The sequence below is a fragment of the Esox lucius genome, chromosome 19 (assembly GCF_011004845.1).
Source record: "Esox lucius isolate fEsoLuc1 chromosome 19, fEsoLuc1.pri, whole genome shotgun sequence".
In the NCBI taxonomy this organism is placed as follows: domain Eukaryota; kingdom Metazoa; phylum Chordata; class Actinopteri; order Esociformes; family Esocidae; genus Esox; species Esox lucius.
The window spans coordinates 6,909,496-6,925,161 of record NC_047587.1 but is presented as its reverse complement, the minus strand read 5'-3'; the positions used below and the strand labels follow the sequence as shown (position 1 = coordinate 6,925,161).

At 42.9% G+C, this 15,666-nt stretch overlaps 1 protein-coding gene across 6 annotated transcripts in view; it reads left to right on the top strand.

The window, feature by feature from the left end:
• The window catches only part of LOC105018163 (pheromone-regulated protein PRM7), a 39,333-nt gene that overhangs the window by 9,243 nt on the left and 14,424 nt on the right, over positions 1-15,666 (top strand). For 3 of the 6 annotated variants that reach the window (XM_034288406.1, XM_034288405.1, XM_034288404.1), the window contains exons 4-8: positions 3,552-3,608; positions 5,659-5,781; positions 7,886-7,897; positions 14,151-14,156; positions 14,452-14,544. In XM_034288406.1, the coding sequence (XP_034144297.1) occupies positions 3,552-3,608; positions 5,659-5,781; positions 7,886-7,897; positions 14,151-14,156; positions 14,452-14,544 (291 nt within the window). Of the gene's footprint in view, positions 1-3,551; positions 3,609-5,658; positions 5,782-6,093; positions 6,097-7,885; positions 7,898-10,026; positions 10,030-14,150; positions 14,157-14,451; positions 14,545-15,666 lie in introns of all 6 variants that reach the window. The other 3 variants (XM_034288407.1, XM_034288408.1, XM_034288409.1) reach the window with 3 other exon arrangements.

The window sequence follows — 15,666 nt, the reverse complement described above, 5'->3', positions numbered from 1 at the left end:
TTAGGAACATTTAATTTTCAGACAGAATCATTGAATCATCACTGCAGGGCTAACAGTAGATTTTAATAAGAGTAATTAAAGGGAAATGGTGCCCTTATGGGTTTCTCTTGTAATAGCTATTCCAAATAGCACCCGTTTCACTATGTAGCGCACTACAGTTCTTATGGCTTTCGTTAAAGTAGTTTACTATGCAGGGATATGGTGGCATTTGGGTTGTAGCCACAGTAAATAATTTAGCGCCTCAGGTGTTCCCTGTGTAAATCCCTGAGAAATGGAAATTTCGTACAAAGGCTCATAGATTATGAAGTAATAATCTCTCTGGTACAACACTCTTTTATTTTATTCTATCTCAGAATAATTATTCAGTAATGTTGCTGGTAATAATCTTAAAGCTCCCGTGTAGTCTTTGTACATTCGTTGTGAATGATTACTTTACGTCTAATAAATCATTATGTGTGTCTATTTAATGAATAAACTCCAACATATATTTTTCATAATTTTGTTTGTTCCTTTGGCCACAAAGATTCTCTGTCTGACCATTTGGGCATTATTAAATAAATTAGAAGATGTATTATATTGGAGGGATTTATTTAAAAAAAATAATAAACACAAAACAAAAATGCAGTTGTATTTTGACCTGTTAGTCCATTAATCAAAAGATCAGAAAATACTATGAAGGCAGTTTATCACATTTTTGGGTAATCGCTTTTCTTGATGTTTTAAGGTGCAACTTCAGGTTTCTGAAATTAAATAATTCGCCTTTATCTTTCTTGTAATTGCAAATAAATTAGATTTAAAAAAAAAAAAAATTCTCATTCAGAAATGACTAAATGGTTTATTGATTAAAAAGAGATGTTGATCTCCCAGTTCCTCAGAGGCCTCCGATGGCATAAGGAGAAACTAGAAGTCAAGTCTCTACAGCATGGATACATACAGTAGCACTGATACAGAATAATGTAGAACACACCTCTTCAACACGTGAGGCGACCAGACTCTTGTTCTGTTTACACTGAAGTTGCTTATTTCAATGTTATATTTGCCTCTCTGCCTTTCTTACCGTTATCTCATATTTTCTGTGTTTGTGTGTGTGTCCTTGAACTATTTTTATTTTCTTCTTTCTTATATATTCCACAAATCCCTCCTTTTCAGATGTATCTCATATAATTGCTCAAACAGAATGTAGAGTTTCGTTGCCGCCCGTCCTTGATGGGATCAAGTGGCCCGTAAACACACGGCTAATTAGCCAGCCGATTGAAACACAAAGAAGGGGACTAGCTTCTCCTCTCCTCCTGAATGGCAGAGAGGTCACATGCCCCCATGTGCCTCTCCAGCTGTCAGTGTATCTCAAGGGGACTCTCATTGTGTTTGAAGGGAGGAGAAGGAGGAGAAAAAGAAGGGAAAGTGAACTGCCTGTGTTTTGACAGTGTGAACACATAGAGGAGTGGAAGTGCAGGGCAGGCTGGGAAATGTCTTTGTTATGCTAAGAGCTAGCCACTTTGTTCAGCCGATTTAAGGAGAGTAGCGCCCATTCATTCATCCCTCCTCTTCAACATAGAGAAAGTTGATTTTATTATCTCATTGGTCCATATTTAGAGGCTGTCAGTGTGAAAGGAAGGCTGGATGGGAATGTTGTGTGGAGAACAGGAGTAGAGGTCATGTCAAGTATTTCTATTTACACATTCCTTGGTTTAGTGAATACATTTCCCTTTTGTTTGAGGTGACTCTGAAATGATGTCCTGATATAAACCCACACTATAAATTAAAGCCACATATCCACTGAACTGTGTAAATTCGTAGAGCGTACCCCTCAAAATGAATTGTGTACATTAAGATGTAATATATTGAAATATAGAAATGTGCGCGGTAACTTACCTCCTGAAGTAAATAGTAAGAAACGTTTACACTGTGGGTGTGACTATACGTGCTGTTAGGTTGCTAATGAGAAAAGTGGAGGTGCCCCTGTGTTTCCTGGGAAACATCTCCCACTCCTTGACAAAGCATTGCCATTGTGTCCATCTCAAAACCCCAGGCAAGCGTCCATCATAACACTGGGGGTTTCTGTCTTGAGTCTGTCACGCTGTGGACTGGTTGTGGGAGTGGATGAGTTGTAAGGAAGGGGGTTTTATGGAGGAGGACTCAAGAGCCCGTGGTCCTTCCCACTCCCCTTGGTCCCCAATTTTATGTTTATTTTTTGTTTGTTTTGTGTTAGAGGCCAAAAAAATTTAAATAAATAAAAAGATAATCACAAAAATGGGCATGAACAGTGCTAAAACAAGCTTATACATATCCCATGTGTAGGCAGAATAACTGTTCAGAGAATCGGGGGTTAGATAGAATCAACAAGGTGTGGAATAAGGAAAGGAAAACCCAGAAGGGGTTATGAATCTTATTGCAACTCTGGACTTTTTTTTATTAGTCCTGTTAATATAATCCCTAAAAAGCGTGCAGGTGTCAATTTTTTAAGATTTTAGTACAAAGCAAATACTGGCCGTCATGATTTATTGGAATCAAATTAAGTATGGTTGTTGAATTTATTATTGCTTAAATATTAAAACTGATCCTAGAGAGAAATAAATCCTCTTTCTATTATCACTGTGAAATCACTGAACTTCAGTGTCCTTCATATCCTTCTTAATGAAAATGTAGTTGTAATATACACACACATATTTTACTTAATATTTTTTATGAACTGGGTGGTTTGAACCCTGAAATCCTATTGGCTGAGAGCTGTGATATACAACCGCATATCATGTATATGACCGTATACCATGGGGATCACAATAAAGATCACAATAAAACTTGTTTTAATTGTGTTGGTAACTGGTTAACAATAACAATAATAATGACGTATCTCAGTTTTTTTTTTACCCATATACCACAACCACAGGCTGCTTCCAGACATGCTGCATTGTGTGGAGCTTAAGAACAGCTATGTACAAAACTCTGAGCATCATTTAGGAAAAATGTGTGCGGGTTATAAAGGAAGTAAAGTGTACCACTGTAAACAAAAATAACAACCCATCATCTTTACAGATTAAGTAGACTGAATAAAATCCCAGTAAACAGCTCACCTCAACAAAGCAATGTGTGCTCAAATTTATTTATATTTCTAAAGGAAATCACACAAAATGGTAATTGGACGAAGAGTAAGCAACTGTGTGTGTGTGTGTGTGTGTGTGTGTGTGAGAGAGAGTGTGTAAGACAGCTTGAAAGCGATGATCAGAAGAAATGAAACAAAGGATTGCCTCATTCTGTGCTGCAATAGGAAATAAAAAAATTAAAGCATAAAATCAAGCCTCCTCATTAATCATTAGATACCTGACCTTTCAGTCCTGGCTTGTCTGAATGTAAATAAACATGTCAATTTCTCATTTTACAATATCTATAGATTTAATAAACCATATATTAAAATTTTTTTACAGGACCTTAAAAATAATCCTATGATTGAATTTTTTTTACAGTTATTTGCCCCACACCAAAAAACGAATCCAAAAAAAAACATGCAATGATCTGATGCTGATGCTGAAGTTCTGATTCTTGCTTTGTTTTAGAGCGATGCAGATGGCCAGGAAGAAGACACCAGAAGTGTTGCTGCCTCGTCTGTCATGGTACGCTCTGCATGCTGGTGTATTGCAGTCTCTTCTAGAAGAGTCACAACTGTCTCTGAATTAACCAACTTTACAGTAATCTTAAACCAATCAGAGACGTGTCTGACAGAGGCTGAAAGAGATGAAGTGTGTGTGTGTGTGTGTATATGTCTGTGAATACAAGCGTGTGTGTGCATGCTCCTATGTGTGTTTTGATAAGAGTTCCAACAGTCAGAGTATGTCAGGAAGTAATGAGGAGGCGTCATTTTTCTATAGCTGCCCGGGACGATGAAATGGAGCCTATTTTTTTCCCCACGCCGTTCCCATGTTGATATCCCATAATCACTCCCCTCCTCCTCCATGGCGAGACACAGACTCATTTGCTGATTGGCTGTGACAGCCACCTACCTCTTAGTGACTGGAGCCAGCAGGAGCCTGAGAGGAGCCACTGGTGGAAATAGCAGGGAAGCTCCTAGAACTGAGAGGGAGCAGTGAGCAGAGGGAGGGAGATGGAGAGGTGGACTCAGAGACAGGGAGAAAGATCCCCACAATTATGAGGAGCGGAGTGGATGGAGTGATAGATGTTCCCACAGTGGGGTAATTAGAGAAAGCTTCCCATGAGGAGGCGGTAGGAGAGAGACGGTCCCCACAGTGACGCCCATCATATCAGGAACATAATTAGAGCTACTTTACTACCAGTGGGCTTCAGCAGCAGTGTGTGTTCTCTGGAGAGGCTTCCTGTATACACTGTCTTTGGTAAAAACTTTGCGAAGACTTCGGCAGTCATTACGAACGCCGTCCTTCCCTTAGAAGTTCCTTTACATCGAATATGTGGACTCAGACTGTAACACACCAAAATGTGCAGCATGCAGGGGCTTCACGTACTTGTGTAGCCACGACTGCCTTGGACGTCCTCTCACTTTGTTCCCCTTTCCTCGGCGGTGCACCCCCCCCCCCCCCATTGGTGGTGTTGTCAGGCTGAGGGCTGAGTAACTGCCTCCCCAGCTGAGGGGGGAAAAGGCCGAGTTTTCTAATTACTATGGAGCTGACACCTGCCTGGCCAGTGTAAACAGGTGAGCTGTGAGGAAAAGGCCCCCCCTGGCAGGCCACTGATTAAAGCCCGGCTCTGCTGATCTGTGCTCCCCTCTCATTCTCGCTGTGTCCCGCTGGTCAGTAAACACCACTAATGGCATCCGACCCCTGCTCGTTCCTGACACCCTACCCGGTCCTGACCCCCTGCCCATTCCTGACCCCCTGCCCGGTCCAGAACCCCTGCCCATTCCCGACCCCCTGCCCGGTCCAGAACCCCTGCCCTGCCCACGGACACAAGAAAAGGACAGATATAACACGAAAGTGGTGGGAGTCTGTCATTCTGTTTTTTTTTTTTACCTTTATTTTGCCAAGGAAGTCATGCTGAGAGTAGAGTCTCTATTCCAAGTGAGCTCCGTAATTGGTTAGATTGTTGTACCACTGTTCAGAGAAGTAATGATTGACAATTTTCGCCTTGTCCACAGCCTCGAATGCTGAAAATCTACATTTTCCCTTAAATAAATCATGGCCTTGATTTGCCAGCTTAAGTCAGATTTGGGTTTGCTTTCTGTGCCCTGGAGGCAGGACTAGACACGCTGTTTCTACCAAATTCCCTGCCTGCATATAGATCCTTATCAACCATATTAGTTGGCTTTGTTTGTTTATTATCTGGACTAATTCCCTGACTTCCCACTGATAATAGCCTTTCCACTCTGTGAAGATAAATGGATTGTCTTACCTACTCATCACTTGGTAAGAAGATCTCATGAAAGATTCAAAACATTGGGACAGTGTCCCAAATTATACCCTTTTCCCTTCTGGGAAGAAGTGCGCTATATAGGGAATAGGGGGCCCGTTTGGGAAGCAGGCTAGGAAAGACTTTGTCCAGATGAAAAAATGGTGCTTTGGAAGAAGACAGCTGATGATTGTAGGGATAATGACATGAAAGAGTTAGGAAAATTAGAGTTTAGTTTTTTAGTCTTAAAAAGGTTATTCTTGTCTTCTCTACCTACAACCTCTTTCTCTCTCTTTCCCTTCTCAGTCTGTGTTCCCGAGGATTCAGTTAGATCCCATGGAGAAGGACTGGCTACGATCCTGTGCACTCGGGAACACCGCTGCTCTCCGACAGCTCCTCACACAAGAGCCCAGTCTGGCTGCCAAGAAGGTACTACGTTCCCCTGTACATCACCTTCTACCTAATCTTCTACTTCGATATCTATTTCATCCCCTACCTAATCCTTCACTGTGTCCTCTACCTCAATGTCTACCTCACTCTCTACCTCACCTTATACCTAATCCCACTTCCTCATTCTTTACCTCACTCGTTACGTCACCCTCTACCTCACTCTCTACCTCACCTTATACCTAATCCCACTTCCTCATTCTTTACCTCACTCTTTACGTCACCCTCTACCTCAATCTCTACAACCCCCACCACCCCATTCTCCCCATCCTCTACCGTTCCATCATTCTTAAGTTTGTCTTCCAAAAATATACTAAATATATGACACTGGACTGGGTAAACTTTCATCTGATCTACGTAAAAGCCTTCGTTTTGATTGGCACATTTTCAAACTCATTTCCTGCAGGAATGACAATGAACACGCATACTCACACCCAAGAGATGTTATTGAAGCGCAGACTTTCAGCTTTAATTCAAGGGGTTGAACAAAAATATCGTATGGAATTGCAACCGTTTTCATACACGGTCCCCTTATTTCAGGGGCTCAAATGTAATTGGACAAATTAACACAATCATAAATAAAATGTTCCTTTTTAATACTTTATCGAGAATCCTTTACAGGCAATGACTTCCATGAAACGCATGGACATCACCAAACGCTGGATTTCCTCCTTTGTGATGTTTTGCCAGGCTTTTTCTGCAGCTGTCTTCAGTTGTTGTTTGTTTGCGGGTCTTTCTGCCTTAAGTTTTGTCTTCAGCAAGGGAAATGCATGTTCGATCGGGTTGAGCATGCATTCTTTGCCTTAAAAACTCCTGGGTTGCTTTCGCAGTATGTTTTGGGTCATTGTCCCTCTGTAAAGTGAAGCGCCATCCAATCAACTTCACTGAATTTGGCTGAATCTGAGCAGACAATATATCCCTATACACTTCAGAATTCATCCGACTGCTTCTGTCTTTTGTTACATCATCAATAAACTCTAGAGACCCAGTAACATTGGAAGCCATGCATGCCCATGCCATCACACTGCCTCCACCGTGTTTAACTGATGATGTGGTATGCTTCGGATCATAAGTCTTTCCAAGCCTTCTCCATACTCTTTTCTTCTCATCATTCTGGTACAGGTTGATCTTAGTTTCATACTGCTCCAGAACTGGGCTGGCTTTTTAAAATGTTTTTGTCAAAGTCTTGTCTGGCCTTTCTATTCTTTAAATAACTTTGGTCTAACTGTAACTTGAATATACTTTGGTAAACAGCCAAAATAACTAAACTTTTGTCAGTTTCCAAATATTCCCGGACCTAACTGTATATGCCAAAACGTAACCTAGCACTAATGCATAACTCGAAATCTTAAAACGAATCAGTAATGCCTTACCTTAACCCTAACCCAACTTCTAAGACTAACCACATTATTAACTTTAGAATAATTGCCTTTCTCAAAATGGGGACATGAAAAAAGTCCCCATTAGTCAACCTTTTCTGATTTCTACATAGTTTAAGGATTTTATTGTCCCTATTTTATAGTTAGAAAAGCACACACACACACACACACAAAACCTGGCCTCCTATAGGTTGCAGCCAGATGGCACCTGGGAGCTGCCTCTGCTCACCCACGATCAGATAAGAGGGCCTCCGCTGATGGGGTTGATGGGCATCTAGCTACTGAGGCTACAGAGATGGAAAGACAACACACAACATCAGGAAAGGTTAGCTTGAGCCCTTATCAGTCAATCACATCAGGCTTTGTCACACGGAGTGTTATGAATTGAAGTCGCACATAGTTGCTGTCTGGTCGCCCGACTCGCCCCCTCTTGAAACGTCGGGCTTTCATGGACAATTTCACCTCTACTAAAGCTGTCAGATAGCAAGGGTGATGTCATTGACCTTGTTTTAAGATGAGATCTTTAGATAAGGACCCCCGGAAAGCCATCTTGTAGTTACAACGAAGGATTTGCTTATAATACTGTCAGTGTAGCACATGTGAATGAAAAGAGAGTAGACCATGAATAGTATGGTAAATAGTTATTCTCCTTGTTTTCTTTATGTGAAACATTTACACCGTTTTCCCATGTCTGATGCTCTCCCCAGGACTTCATTACTGTAAGTAGCACATTATTATATCCCTGCTTTCACCCCTTCCAACCTCACATCCTTTATCATTAAGTAGCCAATGATTATATCTCTGCTTTCACTCCTTCCAACCTCACAATCCTCTATCATTAAGTAGGCCATGATTATATCTCTGCTTTCACCCCTTCCAACCTCACAATCCTCAATCATTAAGTAGGCCATGATTATATCCCTGCTTTCACTCCTTCCAACCTCACATCCTCTATCATTAAGTAGCCAATGATTATATCTCTGCTTTCACCCCTTCCAACCTCACATCCTCTATCATTAAGTAGGCCATGATTATATCCCTGCTTTCACCCCTTCCAACCTCACATCCTTTATCATTAAGTAGCCCATGATTATATCCCTGCTTTCACCCCTTCCAACCTCACATTCTTTATCATTAAGTAGGCCATGATTATATCTCTGCTTTCACCCCTTCCAACCTCACATCCTCTATCATTAAGTAGGCCATGATTATATCCCTGCTTTCACCCCTACCAACCTCACATCCTCTATCATTAAGTATCCAATGATTATATCTCTGCTTTCACCCCTTCTAACCTCACATCCTCTATCATTAAGTAAGCCATGATTATATCCCTGCTTTCACCCCTACCAACCTCACATCCTCTATCATTAAGTATCCAATGATTATATCTCTGCTTTCACCCCTTCTAACCTCACATCCTCTATCATTAAGTATCCAATGATTATATCTCTGCTTTCACCCCTTCTAACCTCACATCCTCTATCATTAAGTAAGCCATGATTATATCTCTGCTTTCACCCTTTCCAACCTGTTGTTTGATTTAATGTATGTAGTGGGAAGTTTCACCCATACCTGTATGTATGGTAATGGATATCTGAAAGAAAATAAAGCGAGCACACTCGCATACAATGTTTTAAGGTATCTTCATCGGGTCTTCGTTGCCTGTCCTTTTTAAATAAAGAAATGTGGTGGAATGTATGAGTGTGCTGGCTTTATTTTTCTTTCATGTTAAGCCCCCTTAAGGATGTGTGTTTGATCTCACTTAATAATAGATATCTGCCAAGAATGTTCTAGTTTTCTAAATAAATCCCTCCCTATCTAAGTAGTCAGTGGTATGCCATGCACTGCAGATGTAGAGGAAACATAGCGTATTGTCGCCATATTGTGTCTGTTTAATTGGCTCGGTGAGTTGGAAGCATACGGTGGAATTCAATTATAGTTGGAAATTCTTGAGACACCCAACTAGATCAATTACATATCTGCCATTACATCTGTTTTCATTCCTATCAGACTGGTCCACTGGTTTGCTATAGTTTAACAATAACTTCCCTTTTTCACTTAAAAACAATACTCTTAAGGAAACAACAAGAATCAACTAGAAGAAACAACCTGTTTGTAATCTTCCTATAAATGAACTGGATTAGGGGGGTAGGGTAGATAGAGAGACAGAAATGGAGAGAAACCCCTTTATTAAAGAGGGTAATGATCACATTAGATTGGGCAACATGTCACTGTGGATCTGACAGAAGGTGAGAACAACGGAGATTGATTAATGAAGAACATTTAAGAAAGCAAAAATATTAAGAAGCAAGATGAGCACTCACTTGTGCTGAGCTGTAAAAAGAAAGATGAGAACTCAATTGAGTTGTAAAAAGAAAGATGATCACTCACTGAGTTGAGCTGTAAAGATAAAGACGAGCACTCACTTAGTTGAGCTGTAATAAGACGAGCACTCACTTAGTTGAGCTGTAAAAAGATGAGCACTCACTTAGTTAAGCTGTAAAAAGATGAGCACTCACTGAGTTGAGCTGTAAAGATAAAGACGAGCACTCACTTAGTTGAGCTGTAAAAAGATGAGCACTCAGTTGAGCTGTAAAAAAAAAAAGATGAGCGCTCATTTAATTGAGCTATTTTCATCATTTCAAAACCATGAGGGGATTACTTTTCCAAGAAATTTACAAAAAACTGAATTTCAACAAGGAGATATTTCTTACCAACACCACAATGAGTGTCCTGGGTATAACTTACTATAATACTTAATATACACACACCACAGTATTCAATGTTTTCTTTCTCCTATTAATTCTGCTGTCTGATGCCATCTAACTGGATGCTGGAAACAAAGGGGGTGAGTAGTTATATTTTTGATAGGACTGTGGTTATTTGGTGCACACCAATGTTGTGATTGGTGCATTCCCACCTCCCCAAACCAACCACACTCAACAAGGTAGGTCTGAAAGTGACCACAATACTTAAAACAACATATTGACCAATAAACATTTATATTGATTACACAGTGGAGCTATTACTGGCACATACATTCTATTTGTTAATATTTGGCGCACATGCCCAGGAATATGAGTCTAGGTAAACAATTTGATGTCTGAAGTTACTTGTCCAATTTTCACAAAACATTGTAATGATGTGTCTTACTGTAGAGGTCCTACATTTACAAAATGACACTAACTGGCCCAAGGGGGCCCTAAAGTTATTACAGAAATGTGTTAGTCACACGCAATATCTGAGTTGGCCAAATGGGGGCACTGCATTATTCGTGGGGGACAGAATGTTCACTGTTGCCTTTCCTTTCTGTACTGATCAACTAATTTTGTTTTTGGCTTACAGCAAAAGCGAAACATCTCTATTACTTTTAGCCCAATTAGTGAAGCATTGATAATACATAGTGCTCCTTACCCTCTGTCTTGTTTTCCTGGTGAAAAAAGTAGAGAGCTGGATGTGTCAAAGGTTGGGTGTCTCCATGTTATTTAAAACAGGGAGAAAATATATTCAGATTTCTACTAAATGGAATTCACACGAATGTCCAATTTCTGGCATGTTTATCTACAAAACAAAGAAAAGGCTGGCTTTTTTTTTTTTGGGTAATGCATGCAAACACGCCCTTCATATATTCTGACAGGCCTTGGTTCTCCCTATCACCCAACAGTCAAACACACACACACATACTGTTAAATGAACACATACTGTCCTACATAGTCTTTTTTCAAAACAGACACCGCCTGGTTATTTTTATCTCTTTTGTTTTTTTCCCCCCTTTCTTCAGGCGTCTTTGTTTCTGTTTTGTATTAGCGGTCATACTGTGTGATGGGCCAGAGAATAGATGCTAATTAATGACTGTATCCACTGAGAGAGAGAGATAGAGAGAGAGAGAGGGAAAGTTGGAGAGGAAGAGAGAGAAAGAATGAGAGATAGATACTGATGGGGTGGGAGAGAAATGTTGGAGAGGGAAAGAATTTGAGATAGATATAGAAACTGAAGGGGCATGGAGAGAGAAAGGAAGTGAGGGAGAGATGGAAGCTACAGTAAAGAGGAAAGGGGGAGATTAAATAAAGGGAAAGAAAAAGAGGATGAAGTGGAAAGGGGAAGGAAAGATAGACCAGTAGAGTGCCAATTGGCACCTTCCCCCCCTCTGTAGAGCCCTGTTTTTAAACAGGGCAAATTGGGTTGTAAAGGGAACAGGGAGCCATTTGGAACTCAGCCGTGGTGCCGCAGCCCAGACGATCAGGGTGTGTAATGATATTGTAATTGCATGGTAATTAATATTTGAGCAAACACACAGCTTTCACGGCCTGAAGGAAGACATATCCTACCCAGCTAGATGAGCTCTGTAGATAATCTTTCTACAGAATAAAAACAGTTCCATGGAATTTTGTTTTGTTTGGCATATTTCTTTAAACGCTGAATATCCGAGTCACTCAATCACATTCAAATATTGATAATAGAACAGTTACAGCAGTACAACAGGGTGTTTAGTTTAACGCCCTGACAATGTCTGTAAAATCACTGCCTGCTAACAAACCCTTTATTCCACTTGCTATATATAACGCTGTGAAGGTCTGCCTATTAAGAGTATTTCAACTAGCAGCACATTTGTTAGCCTACCATCGCAGTTCGGCTTTGAAAGGCGACTGCTGAAGCCAAAGCAGGAATTTCACACAGCATTTGGTGAGACTGCATAGACAAGCGCTAAGCTGCCTATTGAAAGGCTGCAAAGCACAAGGCCTCATCCATATGGCCTCGGCTGAAGCCCTCCCTCAGTCAGTTTGTGTAGCCCACCCCATCAGCTCCATGGGCCCCATCATGCAGAAGTAACAACATCAATGGTGTAAACCCTTGCCACTTGAGAGTATTACATTTCTTTTCATGCTTCACTTGATCAAAACGGAAGAAGTGGAATTCATGCCTTTTTGATGTGCTTTTCCCGCTGCTTTCAGAAGGGCATTGGGAACTGGTTTTGTTGTTCATCCCTACACCAGAATACCACCCATTGAAAGGCCACAGATGCCAATCTGATGCTAGCAGACGGAGGGATGGTGGTTGCCAGTTAGAACCGGGTCCCTGTTGACGAACCACTCCATGCTGCACGATGGATACCTACCTCTCAGAATGCTGCTGTCTCTATTCATGGTCGTAGTCAAAGAAATCCGTCTTGTAGCTCATTGTAACTTTGAATACACACCAATAATGCAGGAGTGTGCTTTTCATAACAACTCGGGGCATGTTTATAGGTTGCTGCTGTGGAAAGAGACACTTTTGGATTGACTTATGTTAACTGTATTGACTTGAGTGATTGCACTGTATTACTGCTACTCAATATTATATCAGTTGCATCATCATATCTTTTAAAACGTTAATGTTAAAATGTTTGCCCTGGTTGAGGTTACATGGACAGTCAGCTACTGTTCATATATTGGTCAATAACATAATGAATATCTCCAGACAATGGCGGAGAAGTGTTTTTCTATCGGTTGGGGTGTGTTGTGTCGGGGAGGCCAAACAGTCTAACTGAGTGACGGAAGAACCCCAACAGGCTTCACAGAGCTCGGTTAGCACCTTCTAATGAAACTAGGCCTGTTAAAGCAGCTTGGCAGCATCCCGCTTTGCCGTGCGCTGTGGTCAGTCTACGTTAACACACACCCACATGAAAACACACACCCACACACAAAGACACACACACACACACACACACACACACACACACTGCTTTAGAGTGGGGCTGCTGCAGAAACCAAAATAACTCCCATTAAGCATCACACAGCCCCCCCCCCCCCCCCCCCCCCCCCACCCACCCAGCAACCATTGGTTCCTGCTAGATTTTCACGCTCTCGGCTGGTGGCTGAATGAATTACATTGGTGAGAGATAATTAAACACTCAGAAAGCAGTAGAAAACAGTGTTCTATTTGTTCAATCTAATTTACTGTACCGCAGCATGATTGTGACAGTGTGAGGATTGGTAGTGAGCGGTCTGAGGTAGGAAAGGCCTGATACTGTGTGTCCTTGTGAACAGTACGGGGGGGTCGGATGGGACAGACCATCTTCTGTGGTAAAAAGATACAAAGAATCAGTTCGGAGGCAAAGGGAGATTACTGTTACTATAGTTTCCTGCATTCTCTATGGGGACAATCTTAATCTTAGAAAGAAGATTACGGGTAATTCCTGTTGATTTAAGGGCTCAGTTTAAACCCACGCCAAATCTGAACAGAATAGGCCCAAAGGTGCCAATGAAGGGACATGTCGGGCAGAGCATCCGTCAGGCCTTCACCCCTCCCCTCCCACTGCTTTGACTGGGTATGTGGGTGGAGCCTAATGACTGATGTCCTGGCTCTGTATTCACTGAGAACAGCTGCTCTGGAGACCTGGGACATAATAAAACCAAGACACACAGGTTATTATAGGCACCATGTATTACTTTGTGACTAACCAGTGGTAAAACAGTCAACTTTCACTCTTTCTTTTCTCCCCCCCCCCCCCCGTAAAACGGATATAAAGTTTGTAAGTATATGGCGTGAGGATTGTGTTGTGTTTGTGTAAATTAGATGTGTAGCGCATCACTTTCTCCTTTTAAACGTGAGTGCTGTGCTCCCTGTGTATAGCTAGAAGTCTATTAATTATAATGCATTTCATAACATGGCCAGGGACCCTTCAGTCCTACTCAATAGCAATGGGACAACTGTCCTTGAATCTGGCTCTTTAGTGAGGCATCAATAACCTCAGTACCGGGGCTGAATTGGGCTCTCATTACAGAGCAGACAGAGTGCCTGTCTATTCCTCACAGCCAAATCTGTTTAGGCAAATTGGGCATGAATTCAATTCAAAGGAAGATTATATTTAAATGACCCTAACGTTCATTCATGTTTTAACATTGCTCTCGCTTTCATTACTTGCTTTCTGTGGACGGTGAGGGGATGCATAATCCTGCTTACATTATTCTAGTTGTTCTAAGTGATGAGGGGTTTATCAAAGCCTGAAATTTGAGTCGTGCAGGTCCCCTCCAGAGACAGTATGGAATGCCAATGTGTTCTCCCTTATTTCAATAAATGCCCATGCCTTAAAAAAAGAGTTTGGGACATACCGTTTGATACGGCAGAGAGGAGTCCCTATATGTAGGTGTCCTATTGACCTCGTTCCATGTCGCGTGTATAGCTTAAGTGAAGCTTCTCCCCGGTCCGTCAGGAAGAGAGAGAGCGAGCGTGTGTGTTGTCGGTGTGGACTGACTGGTCCCTGTCTTCCCCGCTGCCTCTGTGTCCTCAGACGGCACTCCACTGGGCAGCCAAGCAGGGCCGCGTGGAGGCGGTGGACATGATGGCTCGCGCCGCCGCCACCGTGGATGTCAACGTGAGATCGGTGAGTGATCACGGTAGTGACAGGTGGCGCCGGACGGCGCCGGACGGTGCGGGTCAGTGACTCCCCAGTCCACACGGACTCACCCCCGTTACGACGGCTAGGTGGCGGAGTGGTGGGGGGCAGCGTTAGACACCAGACAACAGCCTCACACTGCGTTGTCCCGAGGCAGATCCCATCCGGGTCAAAGGTCTCTACCGTGAGCAGTCACCCCTGTGACCGGAGGCCGGGTGCTCTGTATTGTTTTAACCACTTTGGTTAAGGTTTTTATTTTTAATGACCGGTGAATCCTCTTGGCCCTGGATCCTGGTGAGTCGGCTGTTTCCTGGGCACAGGTACTACGCCCCAACACAGTCCTCATGCACTGATTCTGTATGTCCTCATCTTCATAAACACTTCATTGGGCCTAAGGCCGCTAGACATAGTGACTGCACCACAGTCCGTATTGGTTTTGTGAAACTCCCAACTGCCCCAAGAAGCGGATGTTTTGGTTTTCAATGATAATGGAAAAAGAGGGAGTTTGTGACTCGATTTTGTCACGCATGTGGGAGAGCAGGATTACAATGCAAAGGTTGCATCCTTTTAATTGCAAGAACAAAAACAACAAAAGAAGAGGCAAACCGCGAACTGAGGCACAACACAAATGGCACAAACAATGATCCACAACTGAACGCAGCACAGCTGCCTCGAATTGGGGACAACCAAAACTGCAGCGCAGAGATGCCTAGAGGCCCCCAGCCAGGACCTGACAGTACTCCTCCAAGGCATGGGCTCCTCACCGCCAGACCGGAACATCCAAGGGGGGGAGGGCAGGACGCCTGGTGGCCAGGACCCGGCACCGGGACAGGAGGAGGCTCCGCCCCCAGAGCAGGACGCGGCGCCGGGACAGGAGGAGGCTCCGCCCCCAGAGCAGGACGCGGTGCCGGGACAGGAAGAGGCTCCACCCCCAGAGCATGACGCGGTGCCGGGACAGGAACAGGCTCCACCCCCAGAGCAGGACACGGTGCCGGGACAGGAAGAGGCTCCGCCCGCAGAGCAAGAAGCAGCACCGGGACAAGTGGAGGCTCCACCCCCGAGGCAGGATGGGGCGCCGGGGCAGGAGGAGATGGCGACCGCAGGGGCTCA